The sequence below is a fragment of the Neomonachus schauinslandi genome, chromosome 4 (assembly GCF_002201575.2).
Source record: "Neomonachus schauinslandi chromosome 4, ASM220157v2, whole genome shotgun sequence".
Lineage (NCBI taxonomy): Eukaryota > Metazoa > Chordata > Mammalia > Carnivora > Phocidae > Neomonachus > Neomonachus schauinslandi.
This window is the reverse complement of record NC_058406.1, coordinates 29,635,472-29,661,311: the sequence shown is the minus strand read 5'-3', so window position 1 is coordinate 29,661,311 and position 25,840 is coordinate 29,635,472. Positions and strand designations below refer to the sequence as shown.

At 40.5% G+C, this 25,840-nt stretch overlaps 1 protein-coding gene across 2 annotated transcripts in view; it reads right to left on the bottom strand.

The window, feature by feature from the left end:
- Positions 1-25,840, bottom strand: part of MACF1 (microtubule actin crosslinking factor 1) — a 338,451-nt gene that overhangs the window by 118,675 nt on the left and 193,936 nt on the right. The window contains exons 27-37 of one of the 2 annotated variants that reach the window (XM_044914485.1): positions 22,796-22,974; positions 21,990-22,128; positions 21,036-21,229; positions 19,909-20,071; positions 18,908-18,991; positions 15,877-15,984; positions 15,553-15,651; positions 13,380-13,532; positions 12,983-13,071; positions 9,140-9,275; positions 223-5,649 (exon numbers count right to left, since the gene is read on the bottom strand). In XM_044914485.1, coding sequence (XP_044770420.1) covers positions 223-5,649; positions 9,140-9,275; positions 12,983-13,071; positions 13,380-13,532; positions 15,553-15,651; positions 15,877-15,984; positions 18,908-18,991; positions 19,909-20,071; positions 21,036-21,229; positions 21,990-22,128; positions 22,796-22,974 — 6,771 coding nt within the window. The remainder of the gene's footprint in view (positions 1-222; positions 5,650-9,139; positions 9,276-12,982; positions 13,072-13,379; positions 13,533-15,552; positions 15,652-15,876; positions 15,985-18,907; positions 18,992-19,908; positions 20,072-21,035; positions 21,230-21,989; positions 22,129-22,795; positions 22,975-25,840) is intronic. The other variant, XM_044914486.1, reaches the window with a different exon arrangement.

The following is a 25,840-nucleotide window of genomic DNA, read 5'->3' as shown; positions in this document are numbered from 1 at the left end:
ACCCTTGCAAATTTCAGAAAGACGTTCTGCCTAATTTCCTAACAACTGTGTAACAAACAGATGATGGTAAACTAAATTATACCTTAGAGAATCATCTAGTCCCCTGAAACTGTATGTATGCACACAATTGTACATACGTAAATTCAGTATCCAGTCAGGAGTTTTAGCATTAAACTAGTTACATCTAAAATGTACATACAGACACACCACGGGGAAACTTACTTTAGTTGTTCTGGAGGGCTCTGGGTTTACACCTTCATTTCCCCTTCCCCCAGCTGTAGTCATGAAGGGAATCTGTTCACCACCAGGACTTTCTCTGAGCTTTTCCTGTGGTGTCTTCTCATCCATCTTTATTGTAGGGTATATGAGCGGCATTGGCTTTTCTTCACTGGTCTCTGGAATAGGGGGACTAATGGTGGCATCCTGTTGTTCTGCCCTCTCTTTTTGAGACCCATCTTTCAACAGTTTCTCCAGAAGAAGGGATGCTAAGACTCTGGGAACATCCTGAGTCACCATGCCTTTAGAAGATGCTGCTTCTACATCTGTAACTATAGGGCTTGACATTTCTAGAAATGTCTCTCCAGTCATTTCCTGAGTTGTTATTTTAGATGTGAGAATTCCACAAATTTCACTATCACTTCTGCTGTCCTGATGATGAAAGTCCTTTCTGTCTGAGAATTCCAGATAACTGACTTCTTTTGGGTCTACTGTAGAAACTGTAGTTTCTTCTAATTTAAGAATTCTTGTTGAGTCAAAAGGTATTTCCTGGTATGATCTTTCGTTATATTCATTAGATGAGCAAATCAGATCTTTGGTTTCTTTGGTCTTAAAAGTAACACAGGAATCTTGACAAGAGTTGGTCTCCGGTCTGATGGTTCCTTGGAAAGGTTTGTTTGATTCAGAAATTTGGGACCTGCCTGCAACTTGGGCCTTTCCAACTGATTCCTGGTAGTATAATCCTTCAGGTCTTGGGGCTGTAAAAGAGAATGGTTCACTCTGGGCCCCACCAGTAATTTGAGATAAATTTTCTTCCGGTTTTAAAGTTGAGAGGCTTAAATTTTTTATTTCTCCTTCATGGACCTGATTAGGTTTGAAGAATGTTAAAACATCCTGATTTACAGAAATTCCTCTGGGTATCACTGGGGAAGAGTTTTCAGCTTTACAAATAAATCCCAGTTCTTTACCAGCTTCTTCTCCCTTTTCATTTATGCTTATTTCCACAGGTGGACTCTCTACATTGGATCCCTGGTCAGCTCCAATGGTGGTTTCTTGATTCAACTTTTCTTCAGAAAGACCTGGTTTGCATGTTTTGACACTTTCTTCTATAATCACCTCCCTCTTCTCCCTCTTCCTTTTCTCCCTGGTATTCATTGGTTTCTGCATAACCTGCTCACTCAGCAATTTGCCTGAAGTTTCATAATCTGATTCTTGCACTTCTGAAATAATTCTTCCTTGGCTTTCTCTTATTTCTTTAGGATCTGGACCTGATATAGCCTGTTTCATATGAGAAGTAATTTCCATTTGTGCCTCTATGTTTTCCTGCTCTTCGTTTGTGTTTTTTTCCAAGTCATCCCTAGCCGCCTCTTTGAGTTTAAAATCATGACTTTCTGGGTGAGAGAGTATCACTGAACCTTGGCCCAACGATGTATCTTTATGATCACCAGGAATGCTGATACTGACAGATTCTTCAGCATCTGGAGAAGTTCTCCTTTTATCTTGATCCTTGTATTCCAATTCTTTTAATGAAATTTCCCTGCTCTTTTTGGCCTGCCCCCCGTCAGAAACTCTTGTTTTAACCTTTCCTTGTGCAGACTGACTTCCAATCTCAAGTAATTTCTCACTTGCTCCTTTACCATAACTCATTCCAGCTGTCCAATTGCAAGCAACTAACATTTCCTTTCTTAGAAATTCCTTCTCTATTTCACATACTTCAATCCCATCTTGCTTTTCAATCTGAGCCCCGTGATCGCAGGACTCTAAAGTATCTACCTGGATCATAGTTGCCAGTTCAGGGCTGATAAATCCTTTCTCAACAGCTTCCTTTAGAGTCACTCTCTGATCATTAAATATGTCAACAATTCCTCCATTTAATACCTGATGAGTTGCAATAATCCTTACCATGTTTTCATCTACTAATTTCTGTTCCAAAGCTGATGCCAATGTCAGTCTTTTCCCCGTGGCAGTATCTATGATTCCCCTGGTATTTGCCTGAGCTTCCAGAACCTTCAGTGTAGATATAAAGTCCACTTTTCTAAGCTGAGCTGCTTGGGATAATGTAAGCACTTTGTCACTTGTTTCATCTTTAATGTCTGAGAAGGGAATTACCTCTAGATATCTCTGTCCAGATTCAATATCAATCTTACATTTCTTTACTAATTCTGAATAAGGAACAATTCTGTAACTTTCAGGATCTATAATCCCATGCATCATTCCTGAAGACAATATTGTTTTATTAGTAGTTAACAGTCCTTCTTTTTCAGCTTCTGCCAAGGTCAATCTCTGACCAGAAATGAGATCCACAAAGCTTCCAGTCAAAGCCTGAATTTCTTGGATTTCTCTTTTCAAGTCTGGGGTAACAAGATCTAATTTTATGGCTTCAGGAAGGGAAACAGTGTCCTTGGTTTCAGGGTGAAAAAACTGACAGAGGCTTAAGTTCTCAACCTTTTTGAGTTGCTTGGCTAAATCTTCATCAATGATGCCATGTTCAAAGGCATTATCAACAGAAAGTCTCATTCCAGATATATGGTGAATGATACCTCCATCTACCACCTGCTTAGTCAACAACCGAACAGCCTCCCCTCTCTCCAGAAGTCCTCTGTCAATGGACTGCATGATTGTTAAAGGAGCTCTGCTATCAGGGTCCATAATTCCAGTTGTTTCCATTTGTAAGCTAATAAATCTCTCCCTAACTGTTTTCTCAGCATCTCTGCCTTTGGAGGCTTTCTCCAGATTTATAAGTTCTGTCTGGTCAGCACTGTCTACCAAGCCAAGATTTGAGGCCAGAGTTACCGAAACCTTTTTGCCTCGTTTCAGGTCAACAATTCCACCAGTCACCACCTGCCCCTCTAAAATTCTGGAGGCTGTTTGTGTGTCAAGAAGTCCAACTGTAACTGCTTCCTTCACAGAGCAGAGTGTGTGGGTACGGGGGTCCAAGACGCCACTTATGGCTTTGTCTGCCATGAGGACATTATGTAATAATTTCTCATCCATCAGACCTTCATCAATGACCTCTTCAGTGGTCAAAGACTCGCAGGTCTGAGAGTCAAAGAAGCCCCGAAACATGTTCAGTTTTCCCATAAGTTTCACAGCAGTGTGACTGGGCACAATACCTCGGGCTATTGCTTCATTTAATAAGAGCTTCTGACCTGTTTGCTCGTGAATGATACCACCATCTAGTAATTGTGCAGATAATGTATTTAAGGTAGCTTCTTGGAGCAATTCTGAAGGATGACTGTATGACAGGGAGGTTTCATGACCACTGTCTTCCACATCTGTCTTTCCTAAAGTCATCACACTACCGCCTACGGTGTCGTGTCCTTCTGGATTTTGTTTATGGTCATCCCTATCCGAAAATGTTTTATTTAAGTTTTTCTTTTTGTCTAGAGTATGAATATTCATGTCATTTTCAGACCTTAGTTCTGATTCTAAATCTAGAGTATTCTTTACCTGAAATTGTGACCTTTTGCTTTGGGGTTTTATGAGTGGCCCTCCAGTTTCAGGTGTGTTTGCTCGTGCTGTCTGACACAGAAAAGAAGTCTTTCTGGGAGTCTGCCATTCTTCCCTCAGTGTCTCGACAGGAAAAGGATCTTTGCTTGCCACCAAGGTCACATCTTCAGCTTCCTCAGTGGGTACCGTAAGGAGAAATCCCCTGCTAACATTTTCTCTGGTGGACATTCCTGTTAGTTCTTCCTTTTTGGTGCCTAGCAATTGCCCTTTTAACTCTGATTTGCCTGTATCTGGGACCATCAAAGTATCAACATTTGGATCTCTCACTTTTTGTTCCCCCACAAACAGGTCTCTCTCAGGGTTCTCCATAGTGGAAGCTTCAATTTCTATAGTGGTCCTTTTGCCTTTTGCTTCAGTGCAATCTGCCTGATTAGGATATTCTTCACTCTGAAAAGAAAGCTGGAACTCACATGGCCTTACATTCAGCCCATCACAGAAAGTTTCTGTGGTTTTGACATTCACTGATTCTTGTAATTCCTCAGGAGTTTCTAGTCTCTGATGCCCAACTTCCAACACTTCTGGAGGGCTTGCTTGATATTCACCTCTTGCTGTCAGTGTCTCCATCAGCTCGTTGTCTAAAAGGAGCAGCCTCTGTCCATCCCGCACATTGATATAGCTGTGAGTCATCAGCTGAAACAACAGCTTCTCGCTAGGGCTTACTATGCCCTCAGTTCGGCTCTGGCTCCGTGGCAGACCTACTGCTCCAGGATTAATGTTTAATTTGCATCGTTCTGAAGAATCTGCCAATTGCATGTGGGGCATCACATCAGGTATGCAAATTGATTTTAAGTTATTGACAAGATCTTTATCCAACATACCATCTTCTACTGCTTTTTTCCAGGACCAAACCTCTGTGCTTGCTGGTAGAAACAGAGCTTTAATATGCTGTCGGCCACTAAGGATTTTATGAGCTAGTTCTGTAGACACAATACCTTGTTCCAGGGCATCTGTGATTGGGAGGATTTCTCCAGATTCAGGCCACAGCAAGCCCATGAATGACCAAAGAGACTCCAGAATCACAAGGGCAATCTTAGGAGCTACTAGATCATTGTTCACTGCTTCATCTATTGTCAGCCTATGTCCAGTGACGGTGTCTATGATGCCTCCTGTCTGAAGCTGCCTTATGAGAATAGCACAGGCCATATCTTGGTCAATTAAATTATGTCTTACAGCCTCTTCCACAGTAAGCCTATGTCCTGTTCTTGGATCCACTATGCCACCAGCAAAAAGCTGAGCTTCCAGCAGCCGGACAGTGACCTGTCTGTCTATTAGGCCTTCCTGAACTGCACGGAAAATGCTAACCTTCCGGCCTGACTTCAAGCTCACCATTCCCCCTGCCAGCTGCTTGACAGGCAGCAGTTTCAACCCTGAGTCCTGGTGGACAATACATCTCTGCATCAGATCCAGCAAACCGACTTTCTCAGCTGTGTTGGGGTCTATCAAATTCTTGGATGATTTCAGGTAAGACTCTAACAGTGAGTGAAGCCTTGCAGAAATGAGGCCTTGGTGAAAAGCCTCCTCTAGGTTGACGCAGCTTTTATTAGGGGGGAGACTGAAACCTCCAGTTGCCAGGTGAACTTCTAAGACTTTCAGTCCAACTCTCTCACTGATTATTTTCTTTTCAATTGCTTCCACCACCGAAAGAAGGCCTTTGCTCTCAGGAAGCCTGCTTATTAAGGACAGGGCATCCTGTAGCTCTTGGAACTGCTGGTACATCTGGGGATTAATGAGGTTTCTGGTTAGACCTTCCTCCAGAGTGAGCTTTTCACTGGTCTCAGGGGCAATGAGGCCAGACATGATAACCTGGGATTCCAGGAGCACAAGGCCTGTGTCTTGGTCAATGAGGCCCTTTTGCATGGCTTTGAAGATGGGAAATATCTCCACTGTGCCTAGGTCAATCACCCCAGCAACTGCTCTGCAACCCTAAAAAAAATGAAAAAGAAAACTGAATCAGAGAAGCCCAGCTATTGAAATGATTCATTCAAAGAACTATAGTATATCAAATTCTGACCACAAGAAAAACCCAGCCTGGGATGAGCCCCAATGTGTAAGAAACACTCTAAAGCCTGGCAGCATTAATACTAAGAAAGAATTTGTCTAAACTGCAGAATGTTGAACATGGCCAGAAGTTCACAGATTACTTGACGGATGGTAGCATTAAGCATATCTTAGTGACAAGCTCTACAAAGTGGCAAGCAGTGAAAGCGAAAGGTCAACTATTTCTAAGACTAAATCACCACAAAGGTTCTTCTAGAAATATACCATTCCCCAGAAGTGAGAAGTCAACTCTATACAGCAACTTCTCAATGTAGCAACCCATGCGGAAGACTCTTGAAAGAGTACTTCCGTGCTAGTAAGTTCAGCAGGAACAGTTCACAGGATTAGAAGAAAGATTCAAGTAGGCCAGTAGCCACACAACAGGTATGCATCTCCAGAAACAGCCCAGTATGTAGTACTCAAGCAGCTGTTTTACAGTTGGGGCAGTCATGGTCAGTGGCCACTGTTAGCGCCTCCCAGGGCAATGGCCCTGAGTTAAATCAGTCCCGGGAACTGGAAGTAGCAAGTTAAGGAAGGAACAGACTGGGGACCTTTACCTCTGGGACCACTAGCCACTTTTCTTCTGGTCCAGGCTATAACGGAGAGTACAAGCACCAGCTTACAGCTATCACTTGTGGGGCACTTAATACATGTACTGAGTGCCGATATTTAATCCTCACAACAATCCTACGAAAGCAATTATTTTAATCTTCAGTTTGCAGATGAGAAAATGAGGCACAGCGAGGTTATAACTCGTCCAAGGTCAAAAAATAAGTGAGTTCCAGAATCAAATCAAGGTCTGACTCTAAATCTTATTATACTGCCTCCCCCATCAGATCCAGAAGAACATGAAGGATGGGTCAGTAGAGTTGCATCATACACAAGAGTTAGGTCCTAAGTCCAGGAAATAAGGCAAATCTTATACATTGCCAAAGTTACCCTTGCATAAAGACCTAAAAACAGCTCCTAGGAGAATTCCTATTTTGAAGCCTTTTATCACAGAATGATGGTATTCAGAAATTAACTCATTCAAGTGTTTTGCCACTTAAAACACTTTCATTACTCTCAAGTTCCTACCTCTTTTTGTTGACGTTCATTATTTTCTATAGATCATTTTGTCTGTCCCTCTTTGGTCAGTATTACTTTCTGATCCTTATTTAACTCTTGAACTTATCCATGGAGCGTGTTGTTGTAGCAACTGCCAATCACTTCCCTGCCTCCTAAATAATGCATTTCATTCTGTCTCAGTGAGAGTCAGCTCTGTAAGAGCAGGTACTTTACCCATTCAGTGTCTAGGAACATTTGCTGAATTAATGAATAAATTGGTAAATAGTAAGGAAACATTTAAAATCCTTAAGCTGCTTGCCCCTAGATTTTAAAGACATACATCGAGGATTTCAAATTCAATTAGTTGCACGCTTTAAGAGACAAAGAATGGAGGGCAAATGTGGGAACACATTGGTTCACATCCCTATCTCACTGTATTTGTTCAAATAACGGAGTAACAGAATTCTCCACACTACTTAAAATATTACGTGTTGTTCCCTATCCCCCTCCTGTGTTCTGACCTAGAAAGTAGTTCAACTTGTATAAAGCAAATATATGTTACACGAGTCTACCAGCTGTCTACAGACTGAAGGGAAAATCACACTGCATAGGCCTCTGAGATATATGAATAATCCCTTTTACAAAATCCATGTCAAGATGGTTCAGAAGCAGACAAGACGACAGAGGAAAAGATTCTTTTGAAAACTTGTAATTTCTTCTCTGAGAGTCCTTGAGTCTCAAAGATGCTGATATTGAAGAAAGACCTGGAGTCTGGCCAGTTGCTAGACAAAGAGAAAAGACTACATGCTGTTCCTTCCAGTAGTCTCTTAATTGAAGGACAGGCAGGAAGCACTGAGCTGGGAAATAATCCAGAGAAATCCAGTTCAGTCCCACCAAACATGGGCATTCTGACCTAAACAAGCAGAGCAAGGCAGAGGGAGAGTAGGAAGGGAAACATAAAAGGCTTCTACTTACCAGAGTCGCAGCACGCCTTGGGCAGATAGAGAGAGAGCCTTACGGAGCAGCTCAGCCGCATCGCACACACAGTGTAAGCTTGGGGTTAGCGTCCAGCATGCGACTGTTTGTTTTTTTGCAAAAAAGAACCCCAAACAGGTCGTCCTCTTTTCCCTTTTGTGCATTTGTGCTTAAACTCCAAAGGGTTAGTGAAACTTGTAAGCAAGGATGTCAGTTAATCAGAACAATACTTCACATGAAACACACGAACAGTAACAGGGGACACATCATGCTCAATGTAGTGGTGCTTGGCAGCTTGGCTTTCTTTTTTCTCTCCCCCTTTTTAACCTTTCAAAATGAGAACTGGGTGTTCTCAGCAAGCAATTGTTAAAACTTTTCACATACTCCCTTTATGGTGAAGCAATAAGCCATTAAAAGTGGGCTACCTTACATAGAGAATGCTAAACCAGCACATTCTTTTTGGAAATCTATTCTCAAATAAATCATAGTTGGTTCTGTCTTGTGGTCTTTACAACTCTAGCTCCTGATGCATCAATTTCATATCCAAGGACCAGAGTCAAAGCATGTTTTGTCTGAATATCATTTTGAGCATCATCTAGACCAAATTTGATAGCCACATGACCTTAAATTTTGACCTGCCCCACATATGTTGGCCATTGCTTCACAACATAGGAAATAAGCAGGCAAACACACATATATATCCCAAAGACACATGTATATAATATGGTAAGTTTACATATACACACAGGTATCCAGGAAGAACTGAGGACAACCAGGAGGAACTTGACAATTTTCATATGGTCCAGGAAGTGAACATGAGTGGGAATTGGTAAAGATGTCACATGATGGGATGACTATGGGTAAGGGGAACCAGCGTCTCAGTCAGTACAGCTAATCCACCAGTTGGCTTGGAAATGAACATTTCTCATTATTTAGTAGATATGAAAAAAAGTGTGGCGGAAGAGGACACGGCTTTTTCTTCCCAATATTCAGAACTTTTGGCTATCAACTTTTGAGTGACAATGCCATGAAGGAGTACTCTTGCTGCCCTGTGATCAGATATAATACAGGATTTATGTTCTCCTCAATTGTGGTCTGCCACAAAATGCCAGGCAACAGAAATGGTGAACCAGGGTCTACAGGGTTGGCCATGAGTGCCTTCTAGTATTCTTGACTGACCAATACATCATGGAACCCCAGTAGAGAAACACAAGACAAATGGCTGCTATGGTGAGGTTAAAAATTAAGTCACAATGGTCATGGAAAGCTAGTGAACATGATTCTCAAACAGCAAAGCTGCTTTCATACCATTTGAAAGGTACTCTTCCCATTTGGAGAAAGAAACTAAAAGTACCTTTTGTTCTGTCTGCTGGGCCAACTGGCTCTGAAGTTGCTGAAGCTGGTTTGCTGAACCATCACAAAGGTCATGGTAAGCCTTATTCAGGGCATTCATCTGCTCAGATATTTGTTCCTTCTCTTTTCCTGAGAGCCTGGAAGATGGAACATTGAAGCTCTTTTAGAGAAAAACCTTTCTCCCAACTGTCCTCTATTGCTTCAAAATCATGACTTCTCCATCTTGGATGGTATTCTTCTTTGTCACTGTTAACTATGGATCATCTGGTCACTCTTCCATATTCACTGAACACTTTGGCTTCTGGCTCATATTCCTGTCTATCTCAAATCAAGTCATGGTTCTTGGTGATGTCAATGTTCATGTCACCAACTGTCTAACAGCCTATGCTCTAGTCCTGCAACCTTCTCAATGCAAACAGCTCTGATCCAAACGGCCTCTACTCCACTTGAACTGCACCCACACACAGCAAACTCTGATCCTGCCATCATCTAAAATTATTCTACCTCTGAACTTTTAAACTTCAAGAATCTACTGTCTCATAGTAACTTCTGATTATAACCCTATCTTTCCAGTTGTGTTTCCTTTCTTTTATACTGCTTCTCTTTTCAAAATAAAATATTTTAAACAGACAAAAGAGAAAAATAAATGAACTCTCATTTACTCACTATCCAACTATTCAGCTTTACCAAATTTTGATACTGTACCAGATTTACTTTAGATCCTTTTCTTTTTTTTAATTTTATTTATTTGAGACAGAGAGAGAGTGAGACAGAGAGAGAGAGCATGAGCAGGGGGGAGGGAGGGGCAGAGGGAAAGAGAGAAGTAGGCTTCACAAGAAGTAAGGAGTCTGATGTGAGGCCCAATCCCAGTACCCCGGGATCATGACCTGAGCCAAAGGCAGACGCCTAACCAATTGAGCCACCCAAGCACCCCTAGATGCTTTTCTTTTTTTTAAAGATTTTTTGAGAGAGAGAGCAGGGAGGAGGGACAGAAGGAGAAGCAGAGCGAGAATCTCAAGCAGACTCCCTGCTAAGCATGGAGCCCGATGTAGGGCTCTATTTCACGACCCTGAGATTATGACCTGAGCCGAAACCAAGAGTTGGACCCTCAACTGACTGATCCACCCAAGTGCCCCAACTTTATTTATTTTTTATTTAATTATTTATTTTTTATTAACATATAACATATTATTTGTTTCAGGGATACAGGTCTATGATTCATCTGTCTTATATAATACACAGCGCTCATTACAACACATACCCTCCCCAATGTCCATCACCCAGTTACCCCATCCCCCCACCCCCCTCTTATCCAGTAGCCCTCAGTTTGTTTCCTAAGATTAAGAGTCTCTTATGGTTTGTCTCCCTCTCTGGTTTCATCTTGTTTCATTTTTTCCTCTCTTCCCCTATGATCCTCTGCCTTGTTTCTTAAATTCCACATATCAGTGAGATCATATGATAATTGTCTTTCTCTGACTTATTTCACTTAGCATGATACCCTCTAGTTCCATCCATGTCACTGCAAATGGCAAGATTTCAAATTTTTGATGGCTGCATAATATTCCATTGTGTGTGTGTATATATATATATACCACATCTTCTTTATCCATTCATCTGTTGATGGACATTTGGGCTCTTTCCATAGTTTGGCTATTGTGGACATTGCTGCTATAAACACTGGGGTGCAGGTGCCCCTTCGGATCACCACCTTTGTATCTTTGGCCAAGTGCCCCAACTTTAGAACCTTTCCATAGAAATAAGACATTACAGATATATTCAAAGTCCAATGTCCATTTGTAATGAACCCCGTTCTTTTTTACTTTTCTCCCTAGAGGTAACCATGATCTTGAATCTGGTGAATTTTACAACTTTCTTATCTCATTCTATATTGTTCTTGAGAATGAATCCTGTGATTCATATTATAACTACCCATCAGCTTACTGAGCTTTCCCAAGCCTTCCTAACTCCCCCATTTTTTCTTAATCTTAATCAATCCTCCCTAGGATCCTCTCTTTGGACTTCAGACTCCACAATCCATCATCTTAGTCAGGTCCCTCCTATTGTCCTTGAACTCTGTCCTTGCTAATCTGATGAAACTCCTGCCCCATATCAATCGAACCACAGGATTTCTCTGCTCCTGCCTGCAGGTGACGTATATCGTGTGTGTGTGTGTGTGTGTGTGTCGGGAGGGGGGTCCCCTGTGGAGGAGATCTTACTGGTTCCCAGCTTCTACTAGACCTCAGAGCTTCCTGACAACTCTCTTAGAGGCTCTAATCAATTCTAATTCCCTTGCCCTCAGCTCCCCTAACTCACAGCAAACAACATCTCTGCCTATTTCAAAGAGGAAATGCAGACCAATGGGCATGAATTCTCTCACCTTCTGGCTTCACTCCTGGCATATTTACCTCTGTCCACACCTTTCCTAATCTCCTTTTCCTCAAACCTTAGAGGAAAAGTTGTCTTGGCTCTGGTCTATGGTTGTACTTTCCACTCATTGATGAATTTTATCCTTTCCTGCATCTTCCAGGACCTCTCTCCTATTACTTCAGTTTATCTCTTTTTCCTTTTGGTCCTTGAGATTCAGTCCATAAACACAGCTAAGTCCCTCTGATCTTTTAAGAAAACAAGTCTTCTTCTTCTTCTTTTTTTTTTTTTTAATTTAAGAGGATTCCACACCCAGCACAGAGCCCAATGAGGGGCTTGAACTCATGACCTGAGCTGAGATCAAGAATCAGAACAATTAACTGACTGAGCTACCCAGGCGCCCCCAAACAAACCTTTCTTGATCATATACTCCACTTTAATTATTTACTGTATTATTTCTGTCCTTTCCTACGGCCAGGCTTCTTGAAAGAATAATCTAATTTTGCTATCACTACCTTCCTCACCTCATGTGCTCCCCACTCCCCATCATACTCAATCTGACATCATAACCTAATTTTCACCAGTCACCAAAAACTTCCAATTTGCCAAATTTAATAGAAACTTCTCAGTCTCAATCTTGCTTGACTTCTGACTACTTTCTTCTTTTTAGAATTCTGTTCTCTCTTGGGTTCTAAGGTATCGCTCATAGTTTTCCCTGTACTTGTGTAAGGCTTCCTTTACAGGCTGAGGAGCACAGAGGAGTCCTTGAACCCTTGGAAGCTAATCCACTTATGGTTTTTACTATGCTGATGACTCAGATCTATATCACTTTAGACTTCTCTCATTAATTCTAAATTTACATACACAGTTACCCATTGGACAACTTTAGGGAAACTATGTTAAGGCATAAATTAATGTATTAGGTACTTCTTAATACATTCTAAGTATTTCCACTCTGATGTCCTCTAGGTTCTTCACATTCATAATGTCTAAAACCAAAGCTGCCTTCTTCTCCCTCAATTCGTACCTGCTTTTATATTCCCTATCTTGGTTAGTGACATCACCATACACTCAGGGGCCTAAGCCAGAAACTTGGAGGTTATAGCTCACTATTTTCATTTGTCACCAAACACTATAAGTTCATCATCCTTAGTATCTTTTGAACCTTTGCCCTTCTCCACCCTTATCATTTCTCACCTGTATCATCACAACAGCCTCCTTATTGGTCTCTCAGGCCTCCACTCTGTCCCCATGAAAATCTATTATCCGTAAAACTGTTCTAGAAACCTTCATCAACAAAATCCAATCACGAATAAGACCCTTCCCCATAGCCGACAAGGTAAAATGCAAACTCTTCGGCATGAATTACAGGCTCTTCATAATCTGGCTCTTGCAGCCCTGAACTCTAACCATGACCCTAAGTTTTCGTCAGGTAGATTCAGTCCCCTAGATGTGCCATAAACTCTCATTTAATACTCACTTATGACCATGCTTGGCCAAGAAGATCTGCGAAGTTTTAATGGCCTCAGAGACTTGTTCCCTCTTGGTTGTCAGCTCCTCTGCCAGAACCTATATGATAGAAACAGAGTATAGCTTCAGAACCCAAGAAATTAAAGAATCAAAATTATTTGAAATAATGTGTTAAAAATCCTAGGGAAAAACTTAGCTTAGGTCAGATTATTATTACTAATGAACTATAAAAAGTTGATTGATTAAGAAGGCAGAAGTACAAATAAGATGACTTCTTAAGTTTCTTTAAGTCCTGGGAGTTAACATTTATTGAGATAATCATTCCTGGAGTGATCTGTTTTATTCCCACCTAATGCGTTATTACATATTATTCTACCCAACAAGAGACAGATGGACCTTCTACTTACCTGCTGATCTAAAATAGCTTTTTCAATGTCTGTTGATTCTTTGGTCTGGGATGAGGTAGCTTTGCTTTGTGTGTTCCTTGCCAGGGTAGATACCCAGCCCAAAAGTTCTTTAACTTTCTCCACATGCTCCTGTTTTTCCTCTTCTACAACTTTCTAGAATAGGAATTAGAAAATCAGTATCTTGGTCAATGCCTTATTAAACTGGCTTGACTTCTGATTTCCTAAAATAAAGATATGAAAGTTATCTAAATCAATAGGAAGCTAAAATAACCCCAAAATAAATATAATTTACCCAGTTTAGAGCATTGTTCACAGGTATCTAACTGTATGATACTAGTAGCTAAATTCATCAGATCTAGGTTAGCACCTTTCTAAAAAAAAAAAAAGAACTTTTTTTAATATATGAAGGATGTTCAGTAATTATTTACTGATTTTTATTTATTTTTTTATTTACTGATTTTTAAAAACCCTTTATGTATACCATCGTATTTTCATGATTCTTAGATGTACAGGTAAAGAGAGTGAAATCTACAGAGACTAAGTGAGGTAGCTATTGACATAAAGTTTTTTGCTAATTCACATAGACAAAAATTGGTGTGAGTTAATGTTTCCAACAGCATTTCTTTTATAGAAGTAGGTGAACTTGCAGAAACTTTTTTGAAAAGACAGAAATTTTTTAGAATTACAAAAAGATTATATACTCATTACAACAAATTCAAATAATCTGAAATGCGTAATGTATGTCCCTTTAATCTTATTTCCCCAGAAATTTGGTGTACCGCTAATCTTTGAACAGTGGGGTTTGAACTGCTCAGCTCCACTCACACATGAGTTTTTTTCAATAAATACAGTACAACACTGTGAATGCATTTTTTCTTCCTCATGGTATTCTTAAAATCTTCTTTTCTCTAGCTTATTTTATTATAAGAACACAATATATAATAAACCTATTTCATTGTTTTTAACAGTTTCATAGCATTCCATTGTATGGAATTTGTATGTTTTCAGTATTTCTCTTTAATAAATTATGTTTTATTAAGGATCTTTGCTCATGTTTCCTTTCTTCACACTTACAATATTTCTATAATGAAGATACTTGAAGGTGGGATTGTTGGACATAATAGAATTAATCCCCATTATTCATGAATTCCATTTTTGTGAATTTGTCTGCTCACTAGAATTTATTTATAAGCCCCAAATCAATACTGGTGGCATTTTCGCAGTCATTCCCAAATATGCCCGATGTTCCCAGCTGAGGTAGAACAAGGGGACACTCTACCTTCTTGTTTCAGCTCTTATACAGCTCTTAACAAGTGTCCCTTTTTTTAAAATTATTTTTTTTTTTTTTTTTTTTTTTTTAGAGATTTTATTTATTTATTTGAGACAGAGAGAATGAGAGACAGAGAGCATGAGAGGGAGGAGGGTCAGAGGGAGAAGCAGACTCCCTGCCGAGCAGGGAGCCCGATGCGGGACTGGATCCTGGGACTCCAGGATCATGACCTGAGCCGAAGGCAGTCGCTTAACCAACTGAGCCACGCAGGCGCCCCTTTAAAATTATTTTTATGTTATGTTAATCACCATACATTACATCATTAGTTTTTGATGTAGTGTTCCATGATTCATTGTTTACGTATAACACTCAGTGCTCCATGCAGAACGTGCCCTCCTTAATACCCATCACCAGGCCAACCCATCCCCCCCCCCCAGCAAGTGTCCTTTTCACAGTCTATTTAGTGCCATGTTTTTCACAATTTTTGTTGGTGATTTCACTGTTTAAAATAGACCTAACCATAGTTTTGAAGTGCTGTCTTATGTTCCTAAGCATAAGAAGGCTGTGACGTGCCTTACAGAGAAAATGTATGTCAAATTAACTTCATTCAGGTGTGAGTTAGAGTGCTCTTGGCCTGAATCAACAGAGTATATTAAATATAAAAAGATTATGTGTTATTTGTTGACAGAAATGTGTGACCAGAGGCTTACAGGAACCTAGCCCTGTATTTCCCCCTAAGTGCAAGAGCCCAGCATTCCCTAGCGCAGCGTGCAGAGCAGCGTCACAGAACACAACTACCGTGACTAAGGAGAAGTGGCTGTGTGCGCGCTTTAAATTTTGATAGATGAGACCCGGGATTTTTAATTCTATTTTCAAAATAATTTAGGACCCAGCTGTCCTCACCTCCTCCTCCTCCAGTCGCCGGAGTGCATCACTGATGTATTTTACATGCTGGGTGGTTAAGGTCACCAGCGCTGTGTAGCGAGTTCTTAAGTCCATGAACTATGGTTCAAAAAGACAAACAAACAAAAAACAACAGTAACAAAAAAACAATTTAGATAAATTATCTGCCAGAAAAGTATATTTAAATAGTTGAAAATAAGAGAAAGTTTTCATGAAATCACATGCTCCACAGAAAGGTGAGCCCTAAATCAAACTGTCAGGGCCCCGACAAACAAATCTTTCTTTAAGGGAAGAGAGTGGCGTGACCTTTCCCCGCCCTTTCACCTCTTGCGTGATGGCATCTGAGGAGGAAAGCATCCGACGGCGCTTGCCAGGGGATTTCTGCTGTGATTCCACAAAGGCCTTGTACGTCATCAGTTGCAATTCATAGTCCTGGGGGAGGAAGAAAGTTCACTACATTTACATAGGGCTTTACAGCTCCCGTTAACTCAGGTAACTCACGCAACAGAATCATAGTACTTCATTGCTGGAAAGCATTTTGGGGTTCATTTAAACCAGTGGTTAGCAAACTTTTTCCTTAAAGGGTCAGATGGAAACTATCAGGCTATACGATCTGTCATAGCTGCTCAACTCTACCTTTGTAAGTAAAAGAAGCTGGAGATAATCAGTAAATGAAAGGGTAAGGCTGTGTTATGATACAACGTCATGTATGGACACTGAAAGTTGAAGTTCATAGAATTTTCGTGTGTCATGAAGTGTTCTTCTTCTTTTGACTTTTTTTTTTTTTTAAGCCATTTCTCATGGGCCATGGAAAAACAGGTATGTGGGCTCAGTTAAGCCTGTGGGTCATAGTTTGCTGAGTCTTGAGTCTGCACTTTGCTGTTTGCTGACCATCCTTTTCATCTCATCCATTGGGAAACTGAAGCCCAGAGACAGGAAGTGCTTTTCCCTAATTAGTCGGTGGGGGAGCAACAGAGTCATCCTAAACCAGTGCTTGTCTCATGTTCCCGTGCTATGCTAACACTCCCTCTGTAATCCTGAGACTGCCCCCCTGGGCCAGGCCCTCTTCATGCCCATGTGGACGGGCCCAAGAGCCTCTTACTACTCTCCTGCTTTGTTCTCTTCCTAATTTATTTTCTATCCTGCCACGAGAATAACTTTTCTAAAACACAAAGATGACCACTTTGTTCCTCTGTTTGAAAGCTTACAAAGATCTAGAGCAGAGCTTCTCAAATACCAACATGCACACAAATCATCTGGGGATCTTACTGAAATTGAAATTCTGATTTGGCAGGTGGAAGATTCTGCATTTCTGACAAGCTCCCAGATGATTCTGATGCTCCTAGTTCTAACACCCCATGTTGAGGAACAATAGAAGGTAAAGTGAAGAGACCTGGACATAGCCTTTCATAGGTGGGCCTCAACCTCCCCTTCTCCTTTTCCACAGTCACTGCTTCTTATGTATCATACACCTTCTAGCTACGCCAGCATATCTGCTATTTCCTCATATGATCATTATATTTCCATTCCTCTGTGCCTTTGATTATGCAGTTCTCTTTGCCTAAAATGTCTTGCTTTCTGTTGTCTACTTAGAAAACTCTAGGCAGAAGGAAAAAAACACAATGAGTTCCTTAAGCAGCCTATAAAAAAAATAGTAGTAGTGGGGCACCTGGGTGGCTCAGTCGGTTAAGTGTCCGACTCTTGGTTTCAGCTTAGGTAGTGATCTCGGGGTCGTGAGAGTGAGCCCTACATCGGGCTCTGTGCTCAGTGTGGAGTCTGCTTAAAACTCCCTCTCCCTGGGAGGCCTGGGTGGCTCAGTTGGTACGTGTCTGCCTTTGGCTCAGGTCATGATCCCAGAGTCCTGGGATCGAGCCCCACATCGGGCTCCCTATTCAGCAGGGGAGTCTGCTTTTCCCTCTCCCTTTGTCCCTCCCCCCCCCTCGTGCTCTCTCACTCACTCCCTCCCTCTCTCTCTCTCAAATAAATAAATGGAATCTTTAAAAAAAAAAAATTAAAAAACAGCAGTAGTAATAAAAAAGTAATAATAATAATAGCAGATGCTACCATTTACTGAATGTATTTTGTTTGACGCAATGTTCTATGTATACATTATCTCATGTAATTTTGACAATCACTCAGTGAGGTAGTTACTGTTCCCATTTTGTAGATATAGCAACAGACACTCTGAGAGGCTAAGAAACCTGCTCAAAGTCCTAAGCCTGGAAAGTGGTGAAGCTAGGATTTGAACTCAATTCTTCGTGATACCAAGTCTTCTGTTATTAACTAAAGAAATGCATTCATTCAAAAAGTATTTGTTGAGCATCTACTATGTACCTGTCATTGTTCTGAGTGCTCTACATATAGTGGAGAAAAAGTTAGAAAAAAACCTTGCTCCCTTGGAACTTACATTCTAACAGGAAGGAACACAATAAATAATCATCTCAGGTCATTTTTATTTAAAGATGTTATCAGATAAACAGGGAGGGGGGACCAGATCATGCAGGGCCTCATAAGCCATAAACAGCTTTAGAATTTTATTATGAATAGGATATGAAGTCACTGAACAGTTCTGAGCAGAAGAGTGACATGATTCAATTTACCGTATTTCAGCTATTATGAGATGCATATTTCCTCCACATTTTAGGCTCTCTAAAACTAGAATAAGTCTTACAATCAATAGTATTTGCATAATTGGCAGAGTTTCCTCTTTTTTGGTAGTATATAAAATGATGTCTGAGAATCAGTGACACGCAGTATATTCTAAAAAGGTGAATCTGGCTACTGTGTGGGAAAATAGCCTGTGGGACAGGAGTAGAAGCAAGAGATCAGCTCAGAGGTATTAGAATAGTCTATGGAAGATTCCTTACTTAGGTGGAAAACAGGGAAATGGGGGCAGGTGGGTGGCTTACAAAAGACAGACCAAGGACATATTGGAAGATGGAGCCAAGATGTTCACAGACTGAACATAAAGTTTATGGCAAAGAGAAGAATTAAGGATGACTCTCGGGTTTTTTGCTTCAGCAAGTAGGAAAATGGGACACTATTTCCTGGAATAGGCAAGACAATGAGAAGTATATTTGAGAGGAAATCCAATACATTCTGTTTCTGATATGGCAAGTTTAAAAAACCTGTGGATCATCCAAAGGGTGACTCCTTGAATCAGAGCTGATGTCTGGTACCACTCTGAGCATTCCCAAATGTAGGGCCATGAAGAGTACACATCTGCATTAACTAGAAGATGGGGCCAGCCTCTAGTAGAAGCACTTATTTGTCCAGAAACAAAACCTACAGTGACAAGGAAGATCTTCCCATGCTGGAGATCCTTTATGTGCCTTTGGGGATATGCTAGAGTTACCTTTACAATAGTGGAGTATTGCTGAGAAAATTTTTGACACTGGTCCAGCTTTGTCTGATTCTTCTCGATTTCTGCAAACAGATCCTAGAAACCAAAGTATCACAACAACATTATCATTGTCCCTACTGTCGTCAAAACTGCTGAGCATTTATTATATTCTAAGGCAGTATTCAAATCTTAGCTACATCAGAATCACCTGCGAGGCTGAATAAAATACAGACTGCTGGGCCCCACACCTCCGGAGTTTCTGATTCGGTAGGTTTGGGTAGGGCTGAGAACTTGCATTTCGAACAAACTCCCAGGTGATGCTGATGCTACTAGTCTGGAGTCCACACTTCAGAAACCACCGTTCTGCATATTTTACATGTGTCACTTCATTTGACCTCAACAATAATAACCTTATGAGTGAGGGAGGTTGAACAAATAATGTAATATACCCATTTTATTGATGAGGAAGTAGAATACTGAGAGGTTAAGTAATTTGGTCAAGGTCTCATAGTGAGTGAGTGAGCCAGGACTGGAATCCAAGCAATCTAACACCAGACTTCATACTCTAAACTGTAATGCTACACAAAACAAGCCACACACACACACACACACACACACAAAAATCCCCAAAATGCTAACAAGTAAAAACCACTTCAAATAATTTTTGTCCATTCACATCTTTCCTGGTTTTTAATGCCCTGGCTTCTAATCCTAGTAAGATCACATGCAGTATCAAGAAACAAAATGAAACAAGATCATTTTAATCTGTCCACCTATGGTTTCAATATACAGTCACTACAACTCGGGATTGGAAGGGACTTACGAGTCTGTCTGGCCTAAATGCAAAACCCGTATCATCTTGAGACCATTCTGCTTGAACTCTTTTCAGAAGAGGAGGCTCAGAATGTCTTACCATTTGGGGGAAGCTTAATAGCTAGTCCATCATCTTCTTTTATGATGAATTAAGCCCCATGCCCTCCCGCCAACTTTCACCACGCTGCTGTCACACCCACCGTCTGCTGGCTGAGCTGCTCCGACAGCACTCTGCTATCCTCTGCCTGGCCTGGCTTCATCATTTCCTGCTGGGCAGTGGTTTCCTCAATCCATTTGATGAGAGTTCCATGGCAGGCTCTGTAATCTCCCAGAACTTCCTGGATACTTTCTAGCTCAGATTGGCTGGAGGAGCAAAGGAAAAGAAACTGCCATCAGATACCTTGGCACAAACAATAAAATAAATGGCGCAATTCCCTCCTTAGTCCCTTTCTCTAGCTGGGCTTGATCACAGAGGATACATCTTTTTTCTGTGGAAGGGCAGTGCCATGCCAAGACCTATGCTTGTACCCAGTGCCCTGTGGGGTGAAGGTGAGTAGAAACCAGTTGTGCAAGCTAGCCTTGGACACTGCCTGGGAGCGAGCATCCCATGATGATCCTTGTCAAATTTTTACCTAGGTTGCCAAGGATCACCCAGGTTGTCAATAAGGTAGTACTGGCTGTATACTTTGGTTTCCTGATGACAGAGTACCCCAGTTATGATTTAGGGAGCGCTGTGATATTTTGGGTTAAAGTAGTAGTTATTTTCTGTTAACTTCGGTAATAGTTTCTTATATCACTTTCGTTAGTCTAGCTAGACTTGGGATAGTAATTCAATTATAGAGAATCAATCCAAACTTAGGAGTTGCTAGAACTCCTCTCTCTATATATTTGCCTACCCAGCCTAGCCTCAGAAAGGTCATTTTCTATCTTTCCTATTCAAATCAGACATCAGAAGAGGGAGTTCAAGTAACAGAAGTAAAAACCGCTGAATTAGCAAATGAAAGTGGTAGAAATTCTGCAAAGCTACACTATGAAAAATGGCTCACAGTTGGATTCCTTGGTATCATGGCTTAACTAGATAAAAACTAGAACAGGAGAAGCATAGCTAACAGGACCATCCCTGCTGATCCAAAAGCAAGCCTCAGGTCTGCTTTGGTGTTGGTGGTGCCAATTTTCTGTCCCTTCTCTCATCCAGAATTCATATTGTCACTCACTTTGTACCCTTGTCTATCACTTCCTGCCTTTAAATAAGAATACACAGATATAATTCAATTTCTGTTTAAAACCTAGTCCCTGAATACGGAAAAAGGGTGAGGCCGCCACTCACCGGGTCTCCAGCTGGACAATGACCCGGTGCCAACGGTCCTGCAGCTGGGAGCCTTTGTCCTGGTAGCGCTCCAAATCCAGGTTTCGCTCTGGGGTCAGACGACTCAGCTGCTCTGCCACTCGCTTGGCCTTGGCAATTTCCTCATCCAGGACTGAAAACACTGAACTCTTGTCTTTCACATCACTAAGCCAATGCTATATAAACACAGGTACAGGTTAAATATGTTCCATGCTAAAAAGGACATGTTTATAGCTGGCTCCACATTATATCTGGAATTCAGAAGCTAGACCTTCTAGTGTTTGTGCGAGAAACACCTCCACAATGCTGACTGGGAGGCCAAGGACAGGCGGTACAGTACAGAGAAATGTGCAAAGATGAAACCTGGCTCTCCCACTTATAAGCTATGAAACCAAGATAAATTGTTTAGCCAATCTGAATCTCAGTGTGCTCATCTGTGAATGGAGATTAAAATCTCTTCCCATCTAAAACTAATGATGTAATGTATGGGGATTAACATAAGAATAAAAAAATAAAAAAAATAAAAAAAATAAAAATAAAAATAAAATAAAATAAATAATACATACAAAAAAAAAAAAATCTCTTCCCTATCCACCTCACAGTTCTGTGAGAATCAATGAGATAATAGCTAGGTGATTTACAAACTTACAGTACCACCATGATTGTATCTGATTTAGCTATGATTTTACTGGGGAGAAAAGGGAGAAAATAAATAGAAAGGCATAGTCCTCTACTTTCCCTTTCCAGCTAGACATATTTCTCAGTCCCAGCTTCTTTGAATCCACGTTAAAATATATTAAATATGATATTCTGCCTAGTTCAAATGCAAACTTAAAACACTGTCATGCCATCCAAAATTGCATTTCTCTGCTAACCCAAAGCAATGGATATGTTAAATCAAGCTCCTACGAAATTCAGAAACTCAGAGCAACCAACCCGTAACGTAGACCGATGGGACTCCAGAACTGAGAGATCTGCTGGTACTGCTTCTTCTTGACTCAGCTTGATTTCATAACCTTTGACCAAGAGTTCAGCGTCCTGGATGCTACGCACTATAACATCGATTGTCTTTAGCCTATGAGGGTAAAATCACCTACGTTAACACACACATTTTAAGAGCTGAGCCACAGAATTGGAGTGCTACAGGGAGGTTCCCAAATGTAACTGCTAAAATCAGTTTTACCATTACTAGATGATGACAGGGTTTCATAAAAACAAGAAAGCATGGCATACGTGTTGCCAATTTAAACCAATTCAAAATAAAGTTCTTAGTGATACTGGGACACACATACACATGTGGTGGACTCATAGGAGAAACAACATGAGGCCAGAAACCCACTCAACACTACGAAAAGTCTAAGATCAGTGACCCCTCATTCACGGTCATGGTGGGGAGAGGGAAAACCTTCAAAGATTATATTTAGTTCAACTGAAAATTTTTATTTTTATTCTTTAGCGTCCCTTTTTCTTTTTTCAGAGGTATCTAAACAAACAGAAATGAGGTACGAAATAGTCCTAACACTGCAAATCCATCTCCCTTTCTGTATCACTGGCATTTCTTCGCTGCACCCCAATGAACCCACTCGATGTTGCCTGGAAGTAAAGCCAAAGTCTCTCTTCATGAGCACATGCTCTTCAAGACCTACAACCTCTCTGGATTGTTCATGAAACACTCCAGGCATTTCCCCTTCTCACCCCAGTGAAAACACTGTCCTTTGGATCCAAATCCTCAGCTTACTCACTTATTCAGATAGACAGTGGACAGACCATACACGTGGTCCATTTTTTCCACCAGCAGATTGAGTTCTGAGCGCAGAGTTGGGACACTTGAACCAGATGGAGACTGATGCAGAAAGCTGTTGCATTTCGTGGAAACGGCATCAAACTCTGACCTCAGTTGCTGCAAATCCTCTTGGGTGCGCTGTCAGGAACAAGATACACAACAAAGATGGAGACAGAATTGAACAAAGAAATTAGAAAGACGTTCTTGTTTGTAATAAGCAAATACTGCAAACAACGTAAATGCCCACATATAAAAGACTAGTTGAATAAACTATGAAACAGCACTGAAGGGGGAGGATGGGAAGAACACACACATACACACACAAGTATTTTCTGAACACAGTATTTGGACTATAGGTTAAAGACAAAAGGAACCAGAAATAAATGTTGAACTCCAGTTAGTAGGTCTGGTTTTTTTGTAGTAACACGAGTCAGCAATTCTAAAACTACTTATCTCTTCACGCTAGAACTGAGCAGTAAGTAAATTTACTGTGGATAATGTAAAGTCGGTTTTTCAGTCTTGGGGAAGGGAGTTACAAATATGAAAAGAAGAGAGGTTAGAATGAACCCTGTGGTACTAGTTTGGAACCAGATGAAGATAGATGCATATGAATTCATAGTTATGTCTCTGTGTGTGTGCGTGTGTGTGTGTGTGTGAGACAGAGAGAGATTGATAAATATATTGATATCAATATATCACCTTTGTGATACATTCATATGAATATAGTTACACATATATATACACATATATGAATGTATATAAATGTGTGTATGTGACACAGGGGTGTTTTTGTATGTGTGTATGCATATCCGTGTTTGTAAGTATGTATTTTTCTAGTTCTATTGGCTGAGCAGACCTAGTGACAATGACACCCCAATAATAATGAGCACACTCAGCACCCAGATCTTGGTTTCTAAATAGTATTCTCCAACTAAAGGAAGTGGGACTCCTTGGAGAAATGGCTCATTACAGAGGTTGGGCTGGCAAAGGCAAGATGAACCTGGAATATTTTGTTTTGTTGAGAAATAAGAAAGCACTCAAAGAATGGTGGGGACAGGTTAAAATGACATAGATGCCAACTTGAAGGGACTCCCAATGGCTAAATTTGGGAAATTCTGAGTATCAAAATAAAGACAATAACAATGTATAAACCTTAAATAACATAAGAATCCGTAAGTCCATACTGACCTAAAGAAGGAAGAAAGGAGGAAGGGAGGCAAGCTCTTCCCTTTAGATAGAATAGAAATTTATTCTATTATAATGTAATAGGAATAATGTAAATATTAAATAGGAATAATGTAATGTAAAAGGAATAACAGAATTAGAAAATCACCTTTTGGCAAGAGTGATACCAATTAATTCAGTCAAGAATCAACACGAAATGCTAAAATAGTTGGTGAAGGTGTGATATAAAACAGGATATTTATATAGTCTCAAAGTATCTCCCCACAATATGCTTAGTAATTACAAAGGGGAAAAGAGCAACAAGCGATACAAGTTATCAGCAGTAATGGGACAAATCAACATCACATGCCTCCTGATATCATGCATTGAGGACACAAAATCATTTCTGTAGTATTCCTGCCAAAAACATGTAACCTATATCTAATCATGGAGAACCCTCAGATAAACACAAATAAAGGAACATTCTACAAAATAAATGACCTGCACTCTTCACAAATGTTAGGGGCATGAAAGATGATGAAAAATCGAGAAATTGTTTCAGGTTAAGGAAATTTAAAGAGACGTAGCAACTAAACACAATGTGTGACTAAGTACTGGATTGAGTCCTGTCCTAAAAATATTCTTTGGTGTGGGGCGACTGGGTGGCTCAGTTGGTTAAGAGACTTGCCTTCGGTTCAGGTCATGATCCTGGGACTCCAGGGATGTGTGCAGCGAAGTCCCACCTCAGGCTCCCTGCTCAGTGGAGAGTCTCTTCTCCCTCTGACCCTCCCCCCTCTCATGTTCTTTCTCTCATTCTCTCTCTCTCAAATAAATAAATAAAATCTTTAAAAAAAAAAACCCACATTCTTTGGTGTGTGGGGGGGGGGCATACCCAAAAAAGGCATTATTTGGTCAACTGATGAAATTTTAATGAAGTCTTAGATAACAGCATTATATCAATGTTCATTTCCTGATTTTAATCATTGTCCTCTGGTTACATAAGAGATTACCCTGGGGCGCCTGGGTGGCTCAGTCCTTTAAGCAGCCAACTCTCAATTTCAGCTCAGGTCATGATCTCAGGGTCCTGAGATCAAGCCCCATGTTGGGCTCTGCACTCAGCAGGGGGAATCTGTTTGAAATTCTCTCTCTCCCTCTCCCTCTGCCCCTCCCCCCAATTTACACATGCATGTTATCTCTCTCTCTCTCTCTCAAATAAATTAATAAACCCTTAAAAAAAAGAGAGAGACTACCCTTCATTTTTGGAAATGCACACTAAAGTATTTAGGGATAAAACAGCATCATGTACAGAACTCACTCTCGAGAAAAGAAAAAGATTATAATGTACATTTATAGAAAAAATGATAGAGCAAATAGAGAAAAATGTCAACATTTGTGGGATCTAGGTGAAGGCTATATGACAATAAAAAATTTTCTGTATACTGAAACTACTTCAAAATAAAAAGTTAATCCAAAAAAAGAAAGTCCTTCAGAAGAGCTGAATATGAACATTTCTTGAATGTTCTATTTTGCTGGGACAAACAGATTTCAGATGACTAGAGAAAACTAAAGTTTCAGTATGAAAATTATAGGTTTATATGATCAAACAAAATTATGCTGCCCTCTCATCCTCTTCTTCAAGCTTAGGAATAACTGAGGAAGGTAAGAAAAATTAATCCTCCTAATTTAGCCAGTCCGTTCCATTCCTTTAAGCTCCCAGATCAATCTACTATTCTTCATAGAGCTCTCTCCTATGGTCCCAAGTAGAAATGGTTTAGCAATACTCTGAATTTCTATAGCAATGTTTGCTTCTAAACCTGCAAATACCAATGGTACTATCTTA